At 42.4% G+C, this 27,446-nt stretch overlaps 1 protein-coding gene and 1 long non-coding RNA gene across 3 annotated transcripts in view; one reads left to right on the top strand and one right to left on the bottom strand.

Annotated features, from left to right (window-relative positions):
- The window catches only part of SUDS3 (SDS3 homolog, SIN3A corepressor complex component), a 35,774-nt gene extending 20,123 nt beyond the window's left edge, over window positions 1-15,651 (bottom strand). Inside the window, exons 1-6 of one of the 2 annotated variants that reach the window (XM_033097633.1) lie at window positions 14,951-15,651; window positions 12,965-13,034; window positions 10,127-10,182; window positions 8,348-8,419; window positions 5,611-5,630; window positions 4,255-4,411 (exon numbers count right to left, since the gene is read on the bottom strand). In XM_033097633.1, coding sequence (XP_032953524.1) covers window positions 4,255-4,411; window positions 5,611-5,630; window positions 8,348-8,419; window positions 10,127-10,182; window positions 12,965-13,034; window positions 14,951-15,092 — 517 coding nt within the window. In that variant the 5' untranslated portion in view covers window positions 15,093-15,651. Of the gene's footprint in view, window positions 1-4,254; window positions 4,412-5,610; window positions 5,631-8,347; window positions 8,420-10,126; window positions 10,183-12,964; window positions 13,035-14,767; window positions 14,853-14,950 lie in introns of those variants that run through there. The other variant, XM_033097634.1, reaches the window with a different exon arrangement.
- On the top strand, window positions 15,458-15,793 carry LOC117017439 (uncharacterized). The gene is made up of 2 exons (XR_004422083.1): window positions 15,458-15,572; window positions 15,650-15,793. It is a non-coding gene; the product is annotated as an uncharacterized LOC117017439 (long non-coding RNA).
- Window positions 15,794-27,446: the final 11,653 nt, after the last annotated feature.

Here is a 27,446-nt window from a genome sequence, read left to right as displayed (position 1 = left end):
ATGAAAGTGGAAGAAAAGCTACCACAGAATAAACACAGTAGCAGACAGGCAATTAAGCCCAAACAAGGGGCAGTGCTACATGGGGCTAGACTAGAGGCCCAGAACAAACCCCTACCACCCGTGCCCCTCTCTAGTGGGCCGGCAGGCTCACCACCATCACAAATCACTACTACAGTGGGGACCACAAACGGGTGGTCCTGTAGGAGGTGGGTAGGTGGCGGGCGATGCATCAAGGCCAGGTGTTTGGAGGCCAAACCAGGCTGAGAAGGAAGGGACCAATCTCCATTAGGCCAAGGTTACCCATAATTCAGGGATGCCATTTAAAGAGGAAACCGATCAAGCCCTCCTCTGCACCCTCAGCGACACTAAACAAAACAGCCTGGATTCCACATGGCAGCATCAGGAAAGAACATCCTGGGGACAAGCCCACTCCACCCAAAATCCAAGTGCTCTCCTCCATTCTCCCTTGCCAGGTATTTGTGTGGGACCTCTTCTGAACTTGACGTCTAAGGTTCCCTGCTCACTGGTATCTGTCACATACTGGGTGAAACTTATCACTCCTACAGCAATACAACCACATATACCTTAAAGGTTTTACAATCAGTACAAACTGCCTGTCAAATCTTCACCTTCATTTGCTGTACGCTAGGGAAGACCTGGAAACTGTCAGTCTCATAATTATCAGAACACATGCTCCTTGAGGACACAAACCTTAGGTATTAGCCTCATTTTGTGAGTCACTTAGTACCACCTGAATCCACAGTATATAGGGAGTCCGTTTAATGAGGTAGTTAAGAAAACACCGTGTTTCCCTGAAAATAAGAGCTCGCCGACAATCAGCTCTAATGCGTCTTTTGGAGCAAAAATTAATATAAGACTCAATATTATATCATATCACATATCATATCATGTATTATATTAGACCCAGTCTTATAGTAAAATAAGACCAGGTATTATATTATATTATATTATATTATATTATATTATATTATATTATATAAGACCCAATCTCATATTATAGTAAAATATGACCGGGTCTTATATTAATTTTTGCTCCAAAAGACGCATTAGAGCTGATTGTCCGGCTAGGTCTTATTTTCAGGGCAACACGGCAGGTTTACAGTCAGATAAGCTCTAGCTTAATCACTATCTCATTGGGGGCCATTTGAGTAAATACCTGTTTCTCTGCGCTTGCTTTGCCAAGGCAAGTCACAAGGAGCTGCAGGAACTGAATTATGTCACCACCTCCCAATCCCTAAGTGCTTACTCCGTCCTCCAGCCACTCTTGAAAGCACCTCCCAGGCATTATCTCATCTAATCTTTGCACCAACCCTGCAGGGTAGGTTCCACCATCTCCTTGCCAAGTGAGAAAACCCCACCAACCAAGTTCATGACAAGACCAGGATTCATTCCCGTCTGTCAGCATGTAGAGGCAGCTCTAATGTGTTCATGTACCACCTGGCTCAATGTAAGTACTCAGGAATCGGAGTTCCTATTCTGATGTAATTATTCAATGGCTCCAGCTATGAATCTAGTATATTCTAAAGGAATCTCACAGGTTTTGCTGATGTCATGACTAGCTTCAACAGGGGACTGAGGGTTGGATGATGCCCCTGGTGAGGCAAGAACTTACAAAAGAAAATGAAGTGGCAATTAGTGGGCTGTTGGAAGAAAGGAGAAAAGGCAGCTGTCCTAAAGACAGGAAGAGGAAAAATGAATTAAAAATGATAAAGATCCCCACATTTTAAAGCTCATTAAATTCTCATTAATTATTTGAGTTTCTTATAATCTTGACCTCCACTGCAGAGAAAACTCCCTCTCAGGTAACTCTACCTATAATCTCCCTGCTCAAAATGTGGTCCGACCAGCAGCCCCTGGGAGGTGCTTAGAGATGCAGGCTATTGAGCTGCACTCCAGGCGCCCTGAAGCAGAATCTGCATTTTATCCAGACCTCCAGGTGACTCACACACATTCCAGTTGGGGGAGCACTGACCCAGAACTCAGCCGAAATGTTCACTGACAGCACACCTTTCCGCCTCCACAACCCAGGTGTCCTCAGTTCTCCACAAGAGGTTTGGGCGGTGAAGAGAACCTCCCACCAATCCCCACGGAGGTCTGTAAACACTCTAAGTCCTGTTCGGACAGAGCAGGTCACCGAATACACCCATTTCCAATGGGTTATTTGCAGTAAGCTTCTCGTTAGTCTCTTATTCCACTTTGTTTTCAAGAGATCTTCATGTTGAACCAGAAAGGGAGATTTTAAGAAATCTCTTGTCCGGGCAGAGCTGGGCAACACTGATGTTGGGCATCAATCCACAAAGGTGAAGTAAGAGGTGAACTAAGTCCCTCGGTGAAAGGAATGAAATCAGGCCCTTACTCCAACACCACAGCAGCACCATCTGTGGAAATGCTAATTACCCTTCCAGCTCCAGTGCCTCTTCTTTCGACACTCCATCATTACCTTGGCAGTGCTCTCCACACCATGGGACCAAATGGCTTGAGCAAGGACATCGGTACCTCTAATGCCCCTGGCTAGCTTTGAGCACTTCTGGAATCTAGTTTATTGTGTTACAAACGATTCCCCGTATTTATTTGTCTTTTCTACCCTGGCAGGCTCGCCGTCAAGTCACTGAGGATGCCTCCTGTCCCATTTAAAATTCTGGCTGTAAAACTGCTGGCCAAACAACGTCTACCACTTGTCAGGAGTTAGGATGCCAAATCACAGGTAAGGTGGTGATATCCTTCCCTGCAGATGGAAAGGGAGCAGCTATAAACGGACAATATTTCCCACAAGCCTAATGAAGGCTCCTGAACATCTGGTGGCTCTAGCAGAGAGCGATGAGGCAGCAGTGCCAGCCACAGTCACCGTCAGAGAAAATGGTATGCAGGTCAGAAAACAGCTAGGCAGACTAGTACCGAACAGGTACTTGCAGTGCTCACGGCCTAATTAAAAACACATGTCAACAAGAACAAGATGGTGATGTCTGAAGATGCTCTTTTAACATCCATTCTCACCCAAAAAACATTTCTGAGCTGCTTTCAGAGGTCTTCAAAGAATGAATTCCTTTTGCCAAGTCTCCCAATGAGGAAGCTATGAGATTTTTCAAGAGTCAGACTCCTACTTTTTAGACACAACCACATTCTTATCAGTGTATCAGGGTGATTGGAGCTCAAGTTATATCAACTGGAAGGCCACATTTGTTCACAGCACCAAAAATGCAGATGGGGAAACACAGCTCTTGTTACTTTTGGTTTCAAAGTCGACCCCAAGGACTTAACATAAAAACAATTCATTTGCTCTGGACCCCTACTAAAATCAGGCCTGCCAGAGGGCCAGTACCTTCAAAATATAAGTTAAATTTGGGGTGTACAGAAGGAATGCCCCTTACAAATCCAAGTGACCAACTCACCACTGATTTTCCCTGCAGTTTTTGCTGATGGAAATTTTGCCAAATTCCAAAATAGCTGGTTCAAGCCAATTCCCGCCCTGTATCCTTCTAGGGCTTATCAGTCTACATATGGCAACAGAAGAATCACCCCATATTGCTTCTCCCTTAAACCTGCCTACAACCTGCTGAGTTCCCATATGCATGTTACTAAATTCTAGAAGGCAAAGGAGGGACAGGGTCTAAGTAAATGTAACTTTACTACCTTTACAGGAAAAGAGTTCAGTTTACCCCTGCTAAAATCGTATCAACTCTTTCTGAAATGTTCACAGTAACACCTGGGAGAAGGGATCTAATAGACGATTCAGGCAAAAGCCTTTGTTCTCACATCTAGGTAAAAGGAAGACAAGGTCTTTTCTGTAATGAAGGCAGATGGGAAAAAACAAAGTAGAAGGACATAGGTAAGTAATTTGTGAACATAACCAAGACACGAATGGCAGCTGACCCAAGAATCAAATAAAGCATAAGCCAAAGGTTGCAGTTATTATTCAAGGTCTACCATTTATTGAATACCTGTTATAGAGCACTGCACTAGGCACTCATATTTCTAACCACAATCCTCTGAGATAGGGTATAATCAGCCTCATTTTATTGAGGGGGAAACAGGCTCAGAGAGGTTAAGCAGCTTGACTAAAGTCACACAGCCAATACAAGACATAACTAGAACTCTGACCTGTCATGTCAAAGCCCACTCTCCTTTCAGCTTGCTTTGCTCTGATGAGGAACCCAGAAGACAGAAGGAGGAATTGGAATGCCCCCCCACCAGGTCCCCCTCAGGGCTCCAAAAACCCTGCTGCTGCTTTCATACCTCCAGTCAGTTCCATAGTTAGCTTTTCATTTTCAATCATTTTCTTCTTTTCTTCCAACTCAGCAATCAGGTTTTCCTTCAGCTCCACCTTCTTGTCCTCAAACTCTTTCACTGCTGCCTTCTTTTCTTTAATGTAATTTCTTTCCACTTGTTCAGTCTGAGCAAAAGAGAAACACAGGCTAAGGGTACATGGCCCTGGCAGCCAGGGCTCCAACCTGAAGTCTGGCTCAGCACTCAGGAACAAAGAAAATATCTTTACTGGAAATATGAGAAATAGCTGCACTCACACTTGAAGTAACAGGGTATCTGGGAGCCGGTTTTCCAATGAACGCATAAAATCAAACCACACTCCTGCTTATATTTCTGAGTATATTTCACCGGCTACTCAGGTTATTTTCTCTCTTCCACATCTTATACTTTATGGCTTGTATGTTAAAATAGAACATAAGTTTCTCAGACACAGTAAATAAACTCTTTCTTAAAGACACAATTTCGCAGGAAAGTAGTCCGTTCCAGATGAAATATCTATATTCAAAATTAACTACAAGACACTGAGTCACGATGGTATGAGTTACTGTATTTTTTGACACTTACAATAAAGGGTACAAGACCATTTATTAGGTATCTGAACCCCAAAGTACTCAAACACTGAAATTATACTAAATAAAAATTGCATAAGCACCCATTTTCTAAATCTCACCATGGCATGAAGTGAAGACGCAGGGGGCTTATGGTGGGCTCTGGCTGTGATGTCCTCACATTGCTGTGTGGCTCTGAGAAACTCATCCCCCACCCCCGTCCCCAGCCACACACACACGCGCGCACGCTGAACACCCCAGGAGTAGTAGTATATCATTCAAGATCCAGGCCCTCATCTCTGTACCAAAGCACTATACCTCACACAGAACCAGCATTCAGATGTCTGCCGAATGAAAGGAGAAATTTTTAATCCATCTTTCCTACTGACCCAGAGAGTTTCAACTGTAAAAGTAAATTGTTGAGCCAATTCAAAAATTGGGCTGTTCCGAGGACCAATATAACAAATTATTAGGCCATAATAATTCAGACATATTCCCAAATGGCAATAATATGAGATCAAAGCCAACAAGAAAGCAGTGAGGGGTGAGTGTCCCCTAATACCCTGTGATAAGCAGAGGCTGCCTGACAAACAAGTGAATAGATGGAATTTCTGAACTGAGACCAAAGTCCTTTAGTCAAACAGAACAGTGATGGAAGGCTTCCAGCTGGGGGTTTCCCAACTAACTGTTTGGCGATAGAAGGAAAGGCCACCGATTGGGAAAGCGAGATTCCAGTTTCAGAAAGAGCCTGCAAACCCAGAAGATCCATGGTACTTACTTCTAGCTGGAGGAAGAGTTCTGAAAGAGATAAAACGTGCAATTAGATTCGCTAGGCTGTGTCACCTTTCTCAACAATATGTTAGGATTCATTTAGAAGCAGTAATTGCTTTCTGAAAGCACGGTTACCCAGAGCAAACGTTTTCATCGGGGAAATGCTGATATACATGAAGGGGAAGGATACAAGAAGCACTCATGTCTAGTTAAAAGTTGACCCTGAACATAATCAGCTCTGGCAGTTCTACCCAAGGGCAAAAACAAGCAGCAGGAACCAAATTACCTTGACAAAAGTTATCCCTTCTTTCACTCAGTACATACCCTCCACCAGTTCTGCAGGGCAGGATGGGTCAGGAAATAACAGTGCACTAACTCAAGAAGCAGAGTCAACACTGATGTCTTTAAAACATATGTGAAGGGCTCTGCATGGTGAGGAAGGACACGCTCCCTGAAAATGTAGACAGCAGAGGTTCCAAGCCCTCCTGGGCTTTCCTGTCAGGCCCCCAGCCTCTGCTCATGTGTCTCCACCAGCACTGCCCTCTGGTCTCTCTGAATGCACTTCCAAGTTTCCGATCTAATGCAGCCTCCTCTGCAAGGCCTTTCCTGTGGACCCTTCACTCACCACGCCCATCTCAGAAACCTACAAGTATCCACCCCTTCCTGAGCACCCACTGTGTGCCAGGGGTTAGCAACTGTTCACCCGTCAGCGTCCCCCACCACTAGACTGCAACCCTCTCTGTAAACCTAAGACTTGGAACAAAATAGGTCTGAGGCTTCTAATCTTTCCTGGTGACAGTGGGGCTGCTGCATACAGTCTGCAAAGATTGCGGGTGGACCAACAACTCCAGGGAGTGCTGTTCACCTTTCACCATGGTCTCCTTTGCAAACCTGATGGAACCTATGGGTCCCTTCCCCCATAAAAAAGCACATACGCACATTCACACATACTTTATAAGATTCCGAGTTTCAGGGACTCCAGATTAAGAACCCATATGTCAAATACCAGTTGTTGCACGAGAAAACTAATTGAGGAAAGGGACAAGCTACTCATTATTGTCTAAGTGTAGTACTGGGAATCTCTGGGCACTTCAGCGCAGGCACACCCACCCCAACACGCTCACGGCTATGACTGCTTCAGACTTGCACCTTGCACGAACGGCCGGACATCTGACGTTTGTGCCACTCTGAGCAATCACACCTGCACCAACAAGTCAAACTGGCAATAAGCATTTAGAGTCGGTGGTGGTGGTTCACACGAAAGACACAACTAAAGCAAGTGGATTACCTCTGCATGGAACTTCCTTTTTAAAACTCAAGACAGTGACTGATTTAGGAACTCTTCTGCATCGTTAGTGGGGTCAGCTGTTTATGAAAGATCCCGGGACAGGACTGAGAGCAGAATTAAGAAAAACAATGCTCACCCTGCAGTTCTAGTTGAAGAAAAATGGCTTGCATCAATTTTCTTTCCTTACATCTTAAACCAATTCTGTGAGGTTGGTTCCCCACTACAGATGGGGAAACTGAGGCTCTAAGAGCAAATTCCTGCTGAAAGGCATAAGACCTAAAGTGATATAAGACCTAGACCTAGGATCTCATCTTCTACCTCCTTTCCCCAAGAAGAGGGATGAGGATTTTAAAGATGTCCCAAGGAGATGCATCAGGAACTCAAAGGGAAGTGGGGGGGTAACCACAGGGGCAGGCGCGGATGTGGATGGGCAGAAGGCTAATGCCTCCAGTTCCGTTTTCCCAGCATCGCTTACACCCTTCAGCTCCTTTTCTACCTGTTGGTACTTATATACACTGGACATCCGCTCACTGGGGAGAGAAGGAAGTGTTCCATCGACAGAAAGTTGGAAAGTCAATGGATCGGAAAGCAAGAGGACAGCAGCCTGAGGAGGGGCACCCAGACCTCATTTTAAACCCCAACATGACTTTTACCACCGTAGGAACAAACACCATGCTGGCTGGCATGCGACGTGCTGGCTGACAAGGAGCTTCAAAATTGAACACTTACAAAAGATTTCCAGTAAGCACAGGCATCTGTGTTTACACACGTTAAACAGTCATCCCATCTTACTTTTTGCATGATTCTTTATTTTACTCATAACATCCCCTAATTTACACATTTGGGTGTGTTCTGTCAATGAAACAGCAAGTTCCCTTACGTCAAGGACGAGGTGTTATACCACTCTGTACTGCTCAGAGCTCAGAGGTAGCAGGTGCTCAACAAATTTTTGTTAAATGAGTATATTTACTGTGTACAACAGACCAAAAAGCATACTCTTTTTCTCTAAATGCGTATAATACAACGCTAGAAGGGATAAACAGGAGGAAACCCCTTCCTCCCAGAGCACAGAATACCAGAAGCAGAAAACTAAAAACAGGAGCAAAACCACCTGCAACCCTTTTCCATGTCAGCTCCTCTGATCGTCCATGAAGCCAGCCTTGCAGACACAAGACAGAATACGCAAGATGACCCTTGGACAGGCAGGACAACCCAACTGCAAGGAGCCACCACTAAGCTTTGACTACTGAATGTTCATTGGCCACTGGAGAAAAGATGAGCCAGTTTTACATAACTGCGCCTTGGAGGCCTCTCTTTCCTAACACTCTCCCCACAGTGGGATAGTTGAGATACTACTACATTTTGGAGAACAGCTCTCATGGCCACATAACATCGATGATCAGCAAAAGGAAGAAAATCTGAGGAAGACTTATTTCCATTTAAGATATAGCCTTACCTGCATTTCGTATCCTCTCTTTATACTGCTGATCTAGTTTTTTCATCCTCTTCTGATATTCTTGTAATGTACCTGATTTTGAGATTTACAAAATAAAAAGTTACTTTGAAGATCTGCTCTCCACTTTGGTTCCTAAAATGACTTTCTAGCAACCAACAGTGACTGTCTTGGAATGACTTAGAACATCAAGATGAAACATGAACCAAAGAAAGGCACACACAAACAGAGCTGACTGGAGCACGGTTCTCAACCAAGACACGGTTCTCAGCCTAGTGGGCTGAGACTCTAGCAAGTGAGGGGGAGTAAAAGGTGCAGGCATCCTTACATGATTCTGACCACTAGCTGCTACAGTTTGAGTGAACGGGTTTCCCTTTCCTAGAAAAACCTCATTCTCCTTCAGTAAGGTCTAGATCAATGCTCTCCAACAGAACTTTCTCTGCACTGCTGGAAATGCTCTATAGTGCACCTTCCAATGTGGTAGCCACTAGTCACATGTGGTTCCTGAGCACTTGCAATGTGGCTGGTGGATATAAAGTACAGTGTAAGAAGTATAGTCCATAATATTGTAACTATGTATGGTGTCAGAAGGGTACTAGATTTATTGGGGTGATCACTTTGTAAGATATAGTAATGTCTAATCACTAGCTTGTACACCTGCAACTAATATAATATTGTACGTCAAATGTTGAAAAATAAAAATATACATATATTTAAAAAAAAGAGAAACTGAATTATTAATTTTATTTAATGAAATTTAAATACTGACAATACTGGACATCTCAGGTTCTTACCGAATCTCTAATTTCATTGCTCTTCCCCAAAACTGCTAATTCTGAGGGTCCCAGTTAGTGTGGAAAGTGTTTCCTGATCATGCTTTAGTAAGATAAATTAATGGCATCTTTTTCAAAATCCCTCACTCAGTCATGCTTTACAGACTTGCTAGACTGGAATGTATTTCTTTCTCTGGCAATCCTTCCATTATCATGGAAAGAAAAAATGAAAACAAAACAAAGGTGTGTGACTGCAACTCATGGGAACATTTTTTCGCTATTAACCAGAAAGCAATACAGGATGGGCTAGTCCCAGCAGTAACAGAACCTGGTGGAAAAGCAGTTTCACTGACGAGGGACTCCGCAAGAATGAAGCTGAAGAGCTAATGGAAGCAGCCAACTGCCCGAGTTCTCAGTGCGCCCAACAGAGCTAATCACTCTTTGTGTATAATCTCATCTACTTTCCTTTTCTTCATTTCACAGATCAGAAAACAAATTAAGCAAGAGAATGTGATGTGCCCAACGTCAAACTTCTAGACAGTAGTGAAGTTGGGCTGTAAACCCATGATGGAACTTGAGAGTCCGTGCTCTTAACCCCCATGCTGAACTGCAATTAGCGCAAAACAGCACCCGACAAGATACAACCCACTTTTAATTTACCAAGCTAAAAAGAGAAAATACAGTAAGGATAATCCACGGTTCATTAGCATTTAGTTTAGAAGGAATAGTACAATTTTATTTGGTTTTTGGTAACATCTCTTCTAAAAATGTCTAGCTTTAGGCAGAGTGGTTTTCAGTTCACGCTCTACAGAAGGCCCTGAGATTTCAAAACAGTTTGAAAATCACCATTTTACTGATAGCAGAAGATCGCAAAATGTATACTAGAACAGCCAAAATCAGCCCCACCAAATTTTAAATCACTCTCGCAGAGAAGTGAAACACACAGATTACAAAGGTTTGTAATATTAAGAAGTATATTTAGAAATGATGGATTAAATCATACACCAACCTTCCTGCAGCTGTTGCAACTGTCTCTTGAGAGAAGCCAGTTTATCCTGATACATCCTATTAAAAAAGTAAAGACACACTCAAAGATTTTATTCAACACTCAATTCCAAAAATATCTACACACAGAAAGTACCCGGGTTGTTATGGGAATGGCAGCCATGTCCTTTAGGAGAGAAAACTGAAGTTGGCTAGGTCGTTTAAAATGTAGTAACAGCTAAAGGGATCAAAAAGGGACAGGGATTCTGTGCTTTTGAATCATATTACAATTTTGTAGATTCTCCTGTGTTATCCCACCTTTAGAGAATCAGTCTAAAATCTACAAATATGAGGACACACAGATTTTAATAAATAAGTGACAATGATAAACACTTAGGCAAGAACATACAAACAAAATTGAAAGTGTGATGCTATTTTCTTCTGAGTTTAGAAGCATAAGTAACACACACAAATGTAGAAAAGGCATTAAATACAGCTCTTATATCAACTCTACGATTAGATTATAAATTCCAAAGAAGATTATGCATTCAGCGCATTTTTTTCTATATAGAGAGCATAACTGTGTAAGCACTAATAAACCTTCATTTTTAATAAAAAATGAATAAACCACTAATAAACTAATAAACCGTCATTTTTAAAACACTACTCTTTTAGGATCAGAGAAATAATAATAATTCAGTAACAAACGTTAAAATACCTGATTTATTTGTAGCCACAGCTGGATAAGAACACACAACACAAACAAAAGAACCTGGCATGTTATTTTTTTACTCCCTCACAACAAATGGATTATAGACAATTATATACTCTGGTAAGTCTGTTTGAATGGTAGATTCCACGCGTAAATCATATTTCAGCAATATTTTTTGCTTCTATCTGAAAAACACCCCCAATTTCACAGGGATAAAAACAAGAATTGCAACCTGAAATAAAACCATTGTCTAACAGATAACAGGCACAATAAATATCCTTTTGATTGGTCAAATAAAGGCTACAAATACAACCCAACTATCTATAGGTAGAAGAAGAAGTAGGCAGAATCTGAGAATTACTCAGGTCTGGTTCTTTTAAGGAAAATTCTGATGTACTCTCAATGCTCACCTTGAATCAAAAAAGGTATTCAATCAAAATTATTTTCTATATCATCAAATATTAACAGGCATATTCAATTGGAAGATTGTCCCTAAAGAATGCTTAAATATTTCAAGTACAAGAAGGAATGGTGTGTAAACTGCACACAAGAAGTCAGTATTTGGAACCCAGTGTATTAGATCTTCCACCACATTGAGTGTACCAGACAATGCCTTTGAATTCTGAGTCTGTTTTAAAAGGGAATATTAACAGGTTGAAGAAGTAAATAACAACAAAAAATTCAGATTCAGGAAAAGACTAGGTATGTGAAAATACATTTCAAATGGGTCAAGATAAATCAATAAAAAGCTTTAAGAGAAATGAATTCTTTTTTTAAAAAGCAAGCACTGTTTCAAGGATGAAGTTATGAGAAAAATTACATGAATTATTAAAGTAATCCTTCTTTATTCAGCACTGGTCATATTTAGCTGAATTACCCCTTTGGGTTCCAAAGCTTGAAAAGGATGAAAGAATCCAAAAGATGGTTACAAAACATTTGCAAATAAGACTTATAAGGAAAGGAATGTGGACTGCCTAGTTTATAGAATTTTAAAAGTCAAATCAAGATCCTCAAAATACATTCAACAAATACTTATCGGATATATATTTTTAAATTGTCTTGCATCTGTGCTTATGATAAAAGTGAGTGGTTTTCGTTTCTCTGGGCATATGTAGTTGAAGACAATAAGAAGGCGTGAGTACGGATGTGTGATAAGTGGCAAGGGCACTGGAGCAGGAGTCCTGTTCTCCATCCTGGTTTCCTTGAGCTTTCTAGGAAACTAGCTCACCATTTAGCAAGTAGTCAGCGCTCGGTGGAGTCACACCCATTTGAGAACCACGTAGCTGTGAAACACCATTTACCCTCTCCGGCCAATGGTTTTCACATCTAAAACACACGAGGTATGATTAAAAAAAAAATACAGTGAATGCTGCTGCCGCGTGCCATCTAACCAAAACGCAGGGATCTTCAATACAGGAAGCAGCACAGCAAACCTTAGAAACAGTGTGTGACAACTTTCAACTTATTTGGTGCAGTCAGTTAAGTGTGAGCTACAGTTGAGAGAAGGTAGGCTTTAAAATGTGCAGTAAATTATCCTCCATCATGACAACACTCTGTGTCACACATGGCTTCTGGTATATGGCAATTTCTGTCAAATAAAAACATTACAGCCTGTCCTCATCCACCTTATTCACCGGATCTGGCACTGTGCGACTTCTGGCTCTTCCCCAAAGTCAAAATGATTCAGGACATCGAGGCAGCCATGACAGCGCAACTAAAGACACTCACGAAAGAGGACTTCCAGTACTGCTTCAGAAAATAGCAAAAATGATGGGATAAGTGTGTTCGAAGAGAGGGGGGTATTTTGAGGGGGATTAATGGCAATGTGTCTTCTACTGTAATAAGTTTTTTTTTTTTAATTTAAACATGTACTGTATTTTTTTTATCATACCTCATAAAGTGAGAAATGGTTCTCTCCTGTTATATGGCCTTATTCCCCTGACATCATTTCAATGTCCTTTCTAGCTTACCCTCAAAAGATTGTTATAACAGGAAGAATGATTAAAATGTGACAAATTTAATGGGGGGAAATTACATACCAATACATGGTCTTTAGAAGCACCATGGTCAAAGCCATATACACAAGCAAATCACAAAGATTTCCTTGTCAATTCTGTATTCCAAAAAAAGAAATCTGAAACTCATACTCACTGTTCCTTCATTTCTACATAGTCCTCTTCATCATGCTTTGCCAGGTCAGTTTCGCTAGCATCCTCAGTATCTAAATAAAATCAGGGAAGAAGAGTTTGTTAAAATCATAATTCATAGAGTTGGTATCACCTGACACAGTGACACTTCTGTCACACTACAGTCTTCTGTAAAATGAAGTTCTACTCAATGCAGGCCTGTGGGAAGAGTCAACGAAAATTGTTACATACAGTTACTTCAGGAAAGAAAATACCATTTCCAACTTATACACAACCAGCTTTATGCAAAGAGCTTGCCGTTATCTGAAGTACAGCCAGAAAACGGTGCATTGAACACATGCGGTCATTCAAGGCTGTTACTTCTGCAGAACAGGCAGTTCAGGAAAAAGAGACATAAGAGAGGAGAACTACAGGCAGGCAAACCTCGATCACTACTCCAAAATAACCTAATATGTATATTCTCTTCTGGTAGATGCCCAGTTAGAATCCTTAAGAGATTTTACATCAACTGTAAGCAAAGGAGAATCTGAATCAATGAACTGAACTCTTAAGAACTGAAATATTTTGAAAGTTACAACTAAAAGGAGACAAGATGATCAAACGGAAACTGTTTCAGAACACTTTAAACATTGTTCTCAGAATAAGCAAACGGCTAGAGTGTCTACATAATTTCAACAGCCCTACCTAAGAGGGGGAAAAAAATCCATTTTGGCTTCATCGCTCCCCCTTGCGGGCATTAGAAACAGTACAAGTGACAAGTGATTCACATTCAAAATACCTGGGTAAGCCTTGTCTTCAAATGTACTTTAAACAAATGCAGTTAGTTCCTTCCACTTTATATCTGCATATACAGATACCTTTTTAAAGGCGGTTAAAGGTCCAATTCTCCACAAACCCATCTCCCCTCCTTCAGTCAAGAGACCTTCACGGAGTTCCTGTCATGTGCCAGCCACAGTACTCAGCACTTAGAACTGAGATGAATACAACATACTCCACAGTACAGCCTCGCTGCTCTAGGCTTTTGTTCCACAGCCCTATTTTGTGCCAGAACATGCCACCCATACACTGGTCTCTAGCTCCTCTTTCTTCTCCCTTGTTCTTTATGTTTCTTCACCTTTCTCCTCCTCCAGCCAGCTCCTTCCTCAATCCCTCCAAAAGTCTTCCTCACACTTGCCAAACTAAAGCCCAGTTTGAAAAGCAAGGCAGAGAGGCAGTGATGATGATGCAAAGAGCGTGAAACTTAACATAACCCCGGGGCACCATTAAGCAAATCCCTACCTTCCGTTGTGCCTATTTCCCCCGTGAAAACATCTACTGAGTTAGTCCTGAGTCCCAGGCTTTCAAGTACCAGTACACTACTGTACGTGCACAACTCATTTAGTTCTCATTCCTACGCTCGGAAGCCCCGTTACAGTTGGGAAAACTGAGGCTTCGTAGGCTTAAGGAAGTTGTCTAAAGTCAAAAGCTGGGTTAAGGGAGCCACATGTAGACCTAAACCTGATTCCAGGTCCCATTCCTGTAACCAACCTGTACTGCACCGCCCAAAGTAGGGCTGACGGACTGAAGCATTTCCCCGGGGTAGAGGGTGGGGGAGCGGAGACGGGGAACAACGGGGGAACCAAGAAGCCAAAGTGGGCTTTGCTCTAACCCTCTCAGGAACTCAAAAGGCAGGGCTGCGCAATGGAAGGCTTTCTCATTCCAACCAGTGAAGACCTGAGGTACAAGCAGAGACGGCGGGGAGTAGAGGGGCAGCTGTGACAACGGCTTCCTAAGTGCCTTCTTCCCATAACTGGAGGGTACAACGTACCCAGAGCTTCCCCTTGCCCTGTACAGGTAGGGGTACCATGCTGGAGCCCCGCTCCGACCAGCTGTCCCTCCGGGCTGCCCCGAGTCCCGCACGTCGCCCCGCCCCTCTTCCTTGCAAAGCCTCAGCCCCTCCCGCAGCGGTCCCACCCCCACTCCGGGCTGCCTGGAGAGCGAAAGGACGCGCCTTCGTCAGACTCGCGGCCCCGGCAGCTGCGCTCGTCGTCCTCGGCGCTCTCCAGCTCTTCATCCTCCTCCGGATAATACTCCGGAGCCGGCGGCGCTCCAGCCGGGGCCGGAGCCGGAGCCAACAGCCCGGCGGCACTCATGTCGCTTCTGACAACAGCCGAGAGCGCCACCCGGGGACCGCGGCCACCCGCCCTGCACACTCAACGCCCGCCTAGCAGCGCCTCAGGGAGCCGCCAACTTGACGAGCGGGAGCCGCGGCGACCCCCTTCCCAGTCTCCGCCAAGCTCCGCCCCTCGCGCCCGCGCTCGGCAACGGGGGCCTCGCGCCGGCGGCGACTTCCGGGTCGCGAGCTGCCCGAGGACCGCCTGACTCCGCCATCCTTCAGGGAGTGGAGAGGCCGCCAGACACCTCCTTCGCATTAACCCCAGCCCCTTCATCGCCGTCGTCAAATCCTCAACGGGTAGTGGGGAAAGGCGGAGACGAGGTCTCTACACTTAGGTAAATCCTTAGACAGACCTGGCCCCGGCCAGGACCCCGAAACTCAGAGGCTACTTCCGGAAACAGCCGCCAGGAGGCGCCTGGGACCAGTGCTAAAGTGAGAATCGTTAGCGACCTGAGAGGTAGAGGGTTTGAAGGGCTCTTGGCGGTTGGAGGTGGTCTCTAAGCAGGTGAACGACATTAATCCATGCCTTTATAGATTGGGACGCCTAGACGCCTAGAGTTTGCGTGATCATCCCGAAGAAAAGGAGCCTGGCTCCTCCCCTGACTAAATGAAGCTTTATTGAGAACTGAAATAAAGACAAGGATGCTGATATTCCATCCTGGGGTCAGCAAAATGGTATTTCCGCAGTCTGTGGGAGTCATTTCTGTTTGTATAGGTTTACTCAATATGATGTTCTCTCGATTTTACAGATGAGAAAAGAGCTGTCATTTGCCCAAAAAAAAAAACAAAAAATGGTTGCATCCAGCCTGCCTTGTTTAGACTCTGAGCCAGGCCCTCTATAATACAGTTGCCTCATATTTCTTAGAATATTAGTTTTTTTAAGGTGATTTTCCCCAATTCAGTAACTTGCTAACCAACTCTCAACTGTTCAAATGGCACATTAGCCTACCGGAAGTTACTTATTAAGCTAACTTAGGGAAGGTGTTATGTGGGAACTTAGCTGAATATCTGCATGAATTAATTTATGTGATTCCCTCTCAGTAGAAGGGGACACAGTGTTACAAGCTTTGCTTAATGAACAAATTTAGATGTCCCTTGTCTAGTTGTGTGTAGCAAGAAAAGATAAGGAAAAGGGCCCATAGATGTTTAATGGATTGTCCAAAGAAACACTACTATTTATGTTGCACCAAGTCTCCATAGAAAAAGTAACAAGTAGTAAAGTTGATCACGGTGTAAAAGACGGGGTGGAATCCAATATTACGCTTCTCAGATCCTTTGTGACCATGTTTATCTCTGAATAGGTCCCCATAGAGTCTTCTCAAAGTGAAAAAAACCTATTCTCATCCCATTTATTTTAACATTTCTTATTTTCTACCTTGTCAATTAAAATCTTGGCTCTGTTTGTGAGGGATTTTTCCTCCCAACAGAACTCAAGAATTTCCAGAATAGAATGCTGTGATGTCTTTCCAGGACTTCAGAGATTTTTCTGAAGCTCCTTCTAAATAAGACTCATTCTCAGAGCTCACTGTAGGTCTACTGTCTATATATAAACTAGGATTAGAGAACTGTCTCTTGTCCAAAGGATGACATCATTTTCTTTTTTTTAATGCTCTTAGATCACATCAAAATTATTTGTAATCAAGTATATTGAGCAACTTGAGTTCCTGTTGGTAGCAATAATCATAGACCAGAGAAAGCACCATTTTAGAAATTAGAGTTCAATGATATAACGAATTTTTTAAAAGTTGATTTCGTTACTAATTGGTTTCAAGACACTGGGATTTTTGTCTTGCTTATGTTTTATTTCTGTTTTTTTTATTGCGAATAGCATCTGTAATGGTCATGCATTTCTTTTTTATATGAATAGACACAGTTGAACATTTGAGTAGTGGGAACTTACCCCATTTCTTCTTTTCCATATTGCCAACTTTAGAATTGGTAGAATGAGCTCTTAATTAATAAATACTCTTTAGAGAAGGACATAGTCAAAAAAATTCTCTCTTACCCAACCTTGATAGTTGTTTTAATATAATGGTTTTCGACAGCCTCTCTAAGCCTGTAAAAATCAAGTTCCCTCAAAACTAAGTTTTACCACCTTGAAATCTCTCTGCATCCCTTCCCAAAATGGCATTCAGCACACTGCTCAGGCCACATCTACTTCAAAACTAGTCTTCAAGTCCTGCCAGCCCCATTTTCCTAGGCCCTTTTTGCATACCCTAACACTCAAAGAGGAGTATCTTAATTGGAATGGGGTAGGATTTTAAAACACTAAGGAAAATATGTGTAATGTTTAGAACACAAATTTTGTCAGTGGGAATTAACACAAAAAAGAGTTAATGACGGAGTTTTCTGAGAATTAAGTCCTATATACATCTGACAGGGCTTAAGATCAAATTGTGTCCTTGAAATGAAACAATTTCTTCATAAAACGCTAAATTTTCCAGCCCATAAACTTTGGGGTTTAGGGGTGAGGGTAGCTGTTTTCAGTTTCTGATATTATTTAATCAAAATATCCAGTTTCACAAAAATATAAAGAATGGTTCTGAGTCACATGATGCACTTTCACCCCTAGCAGGCCCCATCTTTCAGTTTGGATCAAGATGGGTCTCTGGTTATCAAAGGGTGTACACTTCAAAGTTCATTATACTTTGCCCATTAGTTCGCACAGAAAAATGTTGTATAGGCTTGCTAAAACATTGCTAAAACTGCCACACAGTTCTTGTTCCGCCTGTCATGATGATCAAAACCCACAAACTGATTATTTCTAAAGCTTTGTCCTTATACTTATCAAAATGTGTCCCATCAGTGTTGAATGTTTAGTTGTGCAGAGTCTGCATCTAGTATATAGATTTCTTTTTTCAAGAGCACTAAACTGACGTCTGCTGAACGCAATAAAGGAAGTGAAACTCCCTTGACAAAGATATAAAAGAGTTTAAATCCAGGAAATATTTACAAGTCCTCGGTGAATAAATGTTACATTAATTTTTGGCAGAATTACTGAGGAAGCTGTGCGAGGTCTAGCAGAAGAATGGGGACCTCCTCAAAGACTCTAACATGGTGGTCCAGAGAGTCCCAGAAGGTCTTGACCTCTGGTAGTCTCCCAAGAAAAGTAAAGGTTCAGGGAGGAGTGCCCGAACTTTGACCCAGCGCAGTACAAACAACGGTGACCGCACCCCAGACCGGCCAGGGGGTAACTGAAGTTGCAAGGTCTTCCGTCTCCGAAAAAACCCCGCCCCGCCCCGTCCCGCCCACCGTCAACTCCGCCAATCCTCAGGAGCCATCGACCGCTCGGCTTCCCAGGCACCTTCAATCAAGTACCTATATGCGGCCCCAGGCCGTGCCCGACGATCAAGGAAGGTCAGTAGAGAGCCTATCGGAGACGAGATGGGGGCGTGGTCGAGGGCCGGGGGCGGGCAGACTGAGACCGTGGGGCGGAGCGCGCTCGGCGCAGTCGGGTGCGATTGGCCACCCCTGGCAAGAGCCGCACCTCGGACAGCAGCAGCGGCGGCGGCCGCGGGAGGGTCCGTGTGGCGCCCGGCGGCGGCGGGGTTCTGCGTGAGAGAGTGGGACGCGACGCAGAGACTGCGGGCGGAGGCTCCGCGCGGCCAGACCCAGCACTCAGCGACCGGACCAAGGGATCTGCCAGGGGACAAGCGGCAGAAGAGGGACTCGGGAACAAGTGTGGGAGAGGAAGCGGCGGCGGCGACGCCGGGCCCGGGTGGTGACAGCAGGTCTGAGGTGAGAGCACCGGGGCGCGGGGCGGTGACAGCGTGAGCCCAGGAGAGGAGATCACGGGCGGAATGAGGTCGGCGAGGACCCGCGTGAGGGGAGTTCCAGGAGCGGGTTTGACAGTCCGGACTATCGAGAGAAAATCCCCGAGAGGGGCTGGGGTAGAGGGTCTGAGGGGGGACCCCGAGAGGGGCAGGGGAAAGTGAGTCTGAAGCGGGACCCTGAGAGGGGCCGGGACAGCGGGTCTGAAGAGAGGGGACCCCAGGAGGGGCCGGGACAGCGGGTCTGAGGAGAGGGGACCCTGAGAGGGGCCAGGACAGCCGGTCTGAGGGGAGTTCGCCAGAGGAGCCGGGACAACAGGTCTGAGGAGGGGTGGTTCCCCGAGAGGAACTGGGACAGCGAGTTTGAGGGGCGTCCCCGAGAGGGGCCTGGAAAGCAGGTCTGAGGGTGGGGGTCCCCGAGAGCGGCTGGGACGGCCGGTCTGATGGGGTTGGGACAGCGGGTCTGAAGGGGAAGGGGACCTCGAGAGGGGCTGGGACAGCAGATCTTGCGGGGGAGGTTCCCGACAGGGGCCGGGACAACGGGGGGCCGGCGAGAGGGGCTTCTGATCGTGCCCGGCCCTGCGTGAGAGAGGAGAGGGAGCCTGGGTCCTGGTCGCTGCGCGGGGCGAGTTAGCACAGCCCGCAGCGCAGAGAAGAGGGGACCGTGCTGCTCGCAGGGTCCGCCGTCAGCCGATCTTCCTAAGGGTAGCGTGTGAGGCGTGGGACATTCTGAGCCCCCGTGACTCCGTGGGGTTACTCTGTGGACCAGGGATTATGTAATGAAACGTCTCCTAAGTACAACGCACGGACTGGAGGGTCGGGCAGAAGCACCGAGATCTTGAAAGATCAAGAGAGGCAGACGGCCGGACCGTCAGGGGTTCCCATTCATTTCTTAGAGTTTGGCGTGGATGGCTGGAAAGTGAGGGGCTTCCTGGCCTAATAGCTTAATCAGAACCTGAAAAATTGGCGAGGGCTTCTTCTTCAACCCATCACAAAGACGTGGAAAGGGAAAGGAATCCTTTTAGAGACCCAGTTTTGGCTTACTGAGGATGTTTATTTTGATAGACTATATTTTTCATTTTAGGTCAACAAGCAGCTAAGAAACTTGTTCAGATTTGGCAGCACATCAGTATCAATGTTTACAATGCAGAGTTAAAGAAATACATACTAAGTTTGACTGTTGAACTTTGATATGTTGGAGACAGTTGGAAGGTCAAACTAAATTTTGAGAAGAGATACTGGAGTCGCTAAATGAACAGCACTTTGCAAGTAGATTTCTCATCCTAGAAGCTACTAGGACCAAGCTTTAGGCATAATTCCAGGACAAGCAAAGGAGAGAGAGAAGCCTGTTTAAACCAGACACTGTATGTATGCCCTGGTGGGAGGCAAGTGTGTGTCTATTAAAATTCTGAAACAAATAAAAGAAAGCAACAGAGAGTGGGAATTGGTGGGCAGCCTCCTATTTTGAGGGATGTGAAAAGTAAACCGACGACCAGGCTAGTTTTTCACAGTTCTTAGCATATGTTAACACTGCCCTGACTACCTTTCAAATGTTCTCTTGAATGCACATGCTTTGTTACAGGTTGTAGTTTTGCATGGGAAATTTTTAACCTCTTTTTCTCTGTGTGTTGCTTCTCCTAACTCCTCTTTGTGACTCGTTTCTTTGTCATAGAAGCAGACTTGGAAAATGATGGTATTGGGGAAATAATGGTGAATGTAATAACTATATCATTTCACAGTTATTTACATATCTTCTTTGTTTCGGGTTTAGAATATGTCGTATCAGAAGCCTTTGCCCATGTTTAGTAATGAGCAGCTTCAACTAAGAGGAAGAGAGAAATACTGCATTATTTCTCAGAGACATAATGTAGAAGGCTTACATAGAACTGCTTGTTTAAATCTGAGACAAAAATTACCGAAGTCATCTTCATCAGGATGATAATAAGTAGAGGACATGTGTCATTTGGGGATTTTATTTGGTATTACCTGATACAGAACATTTCTTATTTGGCTTCAGAGACTGGAACTTGATGTGGTTATGAAAATTCTGCCAACCAGAAGTCCTCCCATAAGAAATAGAAGTTATGGAGATAAGAGGAACTACAATAGCAAATACAATAGCTACAATAGCAAATTTTGATTATGAGACTTTGTAATTAATTGAAGATGTATTAAGTATAATTTTTTTTACATTGAATTTATTTTTCCAGAACCCTAGGTAGCATTCAAGTAAAAACAGGGTCAGTTAACTGAGGAGGTTATTTACAAGGGGCTTACGAGTATATTCACTATGTAGTGCGTGTAACATGAAATGGTGTGTTAGAAGGATTGGGAATCTCAGTACCAATAATTCCACAAAGTAATAAAACTGAGCAGATAAGCTCTTTCGTCATCCTTGTTAGCTCATTTCTGACTGATACAAATGGTAGTTTCTTAAAGTAAAACATTAAGTATATTTCCGTATAAGAAAAGAAAGTGTTCTGATACTCCCCTGAGTGATTGATTACTACAGCAGTCATTGCAACCATGTTACGTTATGATATTGATCCAGAGATGAATAGAATTTTTAGTGATAGGAAGGGCCTACAATAACTGTTTATTGGGGGGGATAGGAATTCTGTGAGAATTTATTTTCATTTGTTTCACAAAATAAAACGCTAGAACCATAAATATGTGCAGTTATTACACCTATGCTCCTTTAAACTGTTTCTTTTCAATTAAAAAATATAACCGATAGTAGAGATTAAGAAGGAAACTTACACTTCCATATGAATGGTTATAGCATAAAACAGACTGCAAGTTCTTTTTGGTTTGTAGTTCTTAAACTCCTTAGTCTTAGTTTAGCAGGATGTAAGTACTGCCCAGTAAATACAATAACCCATTTTACACTTTCTTTACCTCTTTAGTCCTATACAGTCAAACCATTGTAATCTCAGAGTCTACCTTGATATCTAATTTGGTTTAATCTTTAACCCAACTTGAATAAAAGTTCTCATTGCTTGCCAGTGTTCAGATTTGTTGGTTTCAGTAGTATAGGAGAATGAATGAAAACTAACTATTGGTACTTTTATTTTAGAGTCTTTGTTGAAAAGCCTCTTTCCTTTATAATCTTTTCCTCCAGTCTTTGTTTCTTCCCTCCCCACCAAAAGAAAACAGACAGGCAGAAAGTTTCCATCTAAAAGTGTTTTGAGACTCTCCTAAGACATTTTCAGATTTTTTTTGATTCTTCAATGAGAGATTCCTGTCGCTCAGAGAGAATAGTTTCGAATTAGTAGTTTTGAGTTGTGGGATACTGTACAATTAGTTGCATTTCACCATAGGGAGTTTAGTTTATAATTACTTACATTTATCTATTTAACTAGTTGCTTTGTTATTTGCAAGGATATATTAAAATTTTGGTACTGTTTCTTAAATTTAGACTCAGCTTAGTAAAATAATAATAAGTGATATCCACCTAACTATAATTATAGATTAGATATGTTTATTTATGGGCCAAAATGTGATCTCAGTCATTGTTAAGCTATGGGCACCAAAGTAAAAACAGTTATTTAGAATTTTTATGATACCAGGAGGAATTAAATTGATACATTTTATCATTCCAGGTATATATTGTTAAAGTTACCTAAATGCTTTATACATCAACCTAATGTATTTTTTCTGACGAGATTTGATAGAGACGTTGAAGTATATTTAAAGTCTTTCTAAATTATTTTTATAGTACAACAGAATGACGTAAGGGTCAGTTTCTTGATTTGTTAACACTGAACAGTCTCCTAACCATTTGTCAGCTAACTCTCAAATACACGTTTTTCATCCCCAGAGTAAGTGAGAAAATGAAGATGCCTCGGAATAAACGTTTTATGCTCAGGAAAACCTACTTCCATTAAACACAGAGGTGTGGTTCATGTTGCTTTAGCTCCAAACAGGGAATTGACATGCTGGAGTCTAGTTTGAGCCTTTTCACTTCACCTCTAGCTTCAGTGACATGATGTGTAGCAAAATCAACCCCCCTTTATATGTTTTATTATGCTTAATATTTAATTAGTCAGTTATCAAAGTACTCATTGAAAGAGTTCAATTTTATTTTCTTCCACTATTTTTGATAGACAATGGGATAACTTTTTATTTCCAGATCAAGTCAGGACTCGTGTGGTGTATATTTATTTTTTTGTTTTACTTTCTATCTAATGAGACTGGCTTATGTCTGTAGTAATCAAGGCTTATGACAGTTCAAATACATTTTATTTATCCATTACAATAGATGGCACTAATCAAGGCAGAATGCGTTCTTTTTTATTATTATTATTATTATTTATTGGGGAAGGGGAACACGACTTTATTGGGGAACAGTGTGTACTTCCAGGACTTTTTTCCAAGTCAAGTTGTTGTCATTTCAATTTTAGTTGTGGAGGGTGCCATTCAGCTTCAAGTTGTTGTCCTTTCAGTCTTAGTTGTGGAGGGCGCAGCTCAGCTCCAGGTCCAGTTGCCATTGCTAGTTGCAGGGGGCACAGCCCACCATCCCTTGCAGGGGCAACCTTGTGGTTGAGAGGACACGCTCCAACCAACTGAGCCATCCGGGAGCTCAGCGGCAGCTCAGCTCAAAGTGCCATGTTCAATCTTAGTTGCAGGGGGCGGAGCCCACCATCCCTTGCGGGACTCAAGGCATCGAACTGGCAACTTTGTGGTTGAGAGCCCACTGGCCCATGTGGGAATCGAACTGGCAGCCTTCGGAGTTACGAGCACCGCCTGAGCCACCGGGCCAGCCCCAGAATGCATTCTTAAACAAATTAAGCACTTAATTAGTCTCGGCAGTAGACACACAAAACAGAATCACAGTTCATGGCTAATTTTCCTTCTGTTGTGAACATTAGCCTTTACTTTTTGAAGGATGTATGTGTTAATACACAATTATTTCCAAAAATCACATGAATATAGTTTTTAAATGATCTAGGTCAAGATGTAATAGCTGAGATACAAAATTATAATATTTTGCTTCATGTACCTTTATGCTTCCATTGTCTCTTGTGCAAAATCCTCTTCTGTCATTGTATACCAGTTCCTTGTTTATATGTTTGTCTTTTACTAGCTTGTGAACACTTTGAGGGCAGAGATGGGTCTCGTTTATCTTTGCATCCTCATGCCAACTATAGGACCAGGCACAAAGTATGAAGAATGTTCGATAAGTGTGAATTGGAATGAATGAATTAATAATCAGCAAATAAGTAGGTTATATTTATGTCCATACTTTGTTTCTTATCCTCATTTAGACCTTTTAGAATATCAAAAGGGTAGTAAAAGAGACAGTGATTCGTTTGGAACACAAGAACAAATGTTAGCATTATTTATCTACCATAAAAGAAACGGCATGATATATTGGAAGGAGAAAGGGCCTAAGCCTCAAAGACATGTAGGCACCTATTTTGGCTTTGTCACTATGCCAGCTGGCTGGTCCTGGGTAAGTGACTTTAGTTTTAAAGTTCTCAATTCTCTCATCTATAAATAAGAATACATACCTCATGGGATTCTTCTAAGGAATAAATGATGCCATTTATATAAAGTGCCAAGCACAGTGACGAACTCATAGGAAGTGTTTAATAAATAGTAGCTGCTTATTATTTTAATCACTTGAAACAATTTTTTTTTAATATATATATATATATATATATATATATTTTTAATTGGGGAAGGGGAACAGGACTTTATTGGGGAACAGTGTGTACTTCCAGGACTTTCTTCCAAGTCAAGTTGTTGTCCTTTCAATCTTAGTTGTGGAGGGTGACGTTCAGCTTCAAGTTGTTGTCCCTTCAGTCTTAGTTGTGGAGGGCGCAGCTCAGCTCCAGGTCCAGTTGCCATTGCTAGTTGCAGGGGGCGCAGCCCACCATCTCTTGCGGGAGTCTAACCGGCAACCTTGTGGTTGAGAGGACGCGCTCCAACCAACTGAGCCATCCAGGAGCTCAGCAGCAGCTCAGCTCAAGGTGCCCTGTTCAATCTTAGTTGCAGGGGGCAGAGCCTACCATCCCTTGCGGGACTCGAGGAATTGAACTGGCAACCTTGTGGTTGAGAGCCCACTGGCCCATGTGGGAATCGAACCGGCAGCCTTCGGAGTTAGGAGCACGGAGGTCTAACCGCCTGAGCCACCGGGCCGGCCCGAAACAATTTTTTTATTGCTCTTTTTGCTCTACTCTCAGTATCTAATCACTTGCTGAAATTCATGGCTCCTGACTCCAAAACAATAATTAATAGATTCATACCTAGGGAAATTGAGATTGAGTGAGAGTAAGTGACTTCCCAAGGTCATGCAGACAATCCATAGACTTGACCACTGTGATCTAGATCCGGTTTTTCAATTCAGTATACTTTCCACTTTTTATCTTTCAATGGTCCAAGAAGGAGCTAATGAGGAAGCACTGTGACAATTTTCCAATCTCCTTTTCTTTTCGTCTTTCGTACATATGTGGCTGCTCTCTTATTCTCCCTAAAGTATGGCTCTGAATTTCTCATTCACATGTTCAAAACCTTTAATAAATTCTCCAAGGCCTATTTAATTCAGTAGCTTTATCAACCTGGTTTTAGGTTCCTATTGCCCCACAATCCATGTATGTATGTATGTATGTATGTTTTTCCTGTGCCCAACCAGACTGGCCTGCTTACTCACCAAGCACTTCCTGATTTGCCACCTATATCTTTGTTCCTGCCATTTCTTTTCCCTAGAACGCCTTCTGTTCCTCATTTTTCAGACCTACCTCCAAAGCCATCTTTCAAGAGGCCTTTTCTGATCATCCTCCTTGAACTTTCTCCTTTGAATTCCTTAAGTACTTGCTTTGTATGTTTTCTTATTACACTAGTATTCTCTCTGGTATTACACTATAGGCCTTGTACTTGTCTTATCCTTCCTAGATGTCCATCTTCTTGATTTTAAAAGGACAGTGTCTTACATATCTAACCAAGTGTTTTGCAACTCATTTCTGCTCAATAAATATTTATTGAATCGTATTAAATTGAAATACTTATTTTAAGTTCAAAGATAATATTTCAATATAATTATTGCTGGTACAAATTCCTGGTACAAATTTCCATACAAATTCCTTTATTTACAAATTAAAACGTGCAGACAATAGGGTATAATTCTAAAGTGAAGAATTCACTTCTGAACTTGACAATTGGTAAATTCGATGCCAGTGGTAGCAAGGATGTGGAAACTTATATGCTCGTATTCAGCATGGTACTATTTCCTAAAGTGACCGTTGACTCTGATGTGTTTGGGATTAGTTTTGTTTCCTTATATGATGGTTTTATCAGTAAGGAGTGGATTCTAACCTCAAGTCTTTGCAAGTTTGTTCTCCTATCTCCAGGTGTTAGCAACAAATGAAATAAGACTCTCTTTCATTTGCAACAGAAGGTGGGTTGTTGCCTTGAGTCCGAGGTAGAGTCTGGGAGAGCTCTAATACACTGGTCTTTCTTACTTTGTGATATAAGCAACTTGCAACTGTGAACAAATACACAAACTGTTATCCCTACCTTTCATATTGTATTCTCCATAGTGCTTACTACCTTCTGACATACCAAATATTTTACTTATTTGTTTTTCTTATATCTCTACACTAGAATGTAGGTTCTATGAAAGCAGAGATTTTTATTTTATTCTCTGCTGTATCCCCAACTCATAGAACAATGCCTAACATGTAGTAGGTGCTCAATAAATATTTTTTGAATGACTAAATAGATAAATTTGGCTTTTGGAATTTCTCCAATTTGTTGGCTCAAAAGAAGGTTTTGTTATTTTAAACATAAGGAAGTAAAATCTTAAGAAGTAAAGTATAGCTTGGAAGAATAGACTTTATCTGTACATTTTACTCTGTGGATTTCATATTTTTCTTTGAGCAGCCTTAGATTTACTATATATGTGTTTTATTGAATGCAAATAAAAGCCATTCCTACCGCCCCACCACATATCCAAGAATGATTGTGTCTCACTTAGGCTAAAATCTAAGAAAACTGTTCATTGTAACAAAATTTAATGAAAGCTTGCTGACATGACCCTTAGGCCTTAAAGACTAATAAAACCAAAATTATAATAAAACTTAGTACAGGAGTGTTATCTTGTTAAAAGTACTTCACTTGTTTGTCTTAAATGTTGATATTAACCCTGAAAATTGGTCAGATCAAGCTTCTGATGTTAATTTGGGGTTATCAGTTTTCTGCATGTACAAGTAATTGGGTTTGAAATCAGTTTTAAGCCTGAATTAAAAGAACTTAGTCACTGGTGACTCATGGTGAGAAGTTTTTCCTTTTCCCTGCTGGAACATATGCCATTGCCTCCAACATGGCGTGTTTGAAACACTAAAAACATAAAGACTCCCCTTTTTATGTACTAGGTTCTGGAAAAGTTCTTTTATGTACTAGGTTCTGGTGGTAGCCTTAATTAGAATGTTTTTTAGTAGTGAGCACTACAATTGACTTTCCAAATTTCCATACAAATTCCTTTATTCTCTGCATTTCTGGAAGTTTTCTCATTACATATGAAATCATGATAGTTAGTATATGAGTATAAGGAATTTGTT

This window comes from Rhinolophus ferrumequinum, chromosome 25 (genome assembly GCF_004115265.2).
Source record: "Rhinolophus ferrumequinum isolate MPI-CBG mRhiFer1 chromosome 25, mRhiFer1_v1.p, whole genome shotgun sequence".
In the NCBI taxonomy this organism is placed as follows: domain Eukaryota; kingdom Metazoa; phylum Chordata; class Mammalia; order Chiroptera; family Rhinolophidae; genus Rhinolophus; species Rhinolophus ferrumequinum.
Note: the sequence above shows the minus strand (reverse complement) of the source record. Positions and strands in the feature narration are given on the sequence as shown.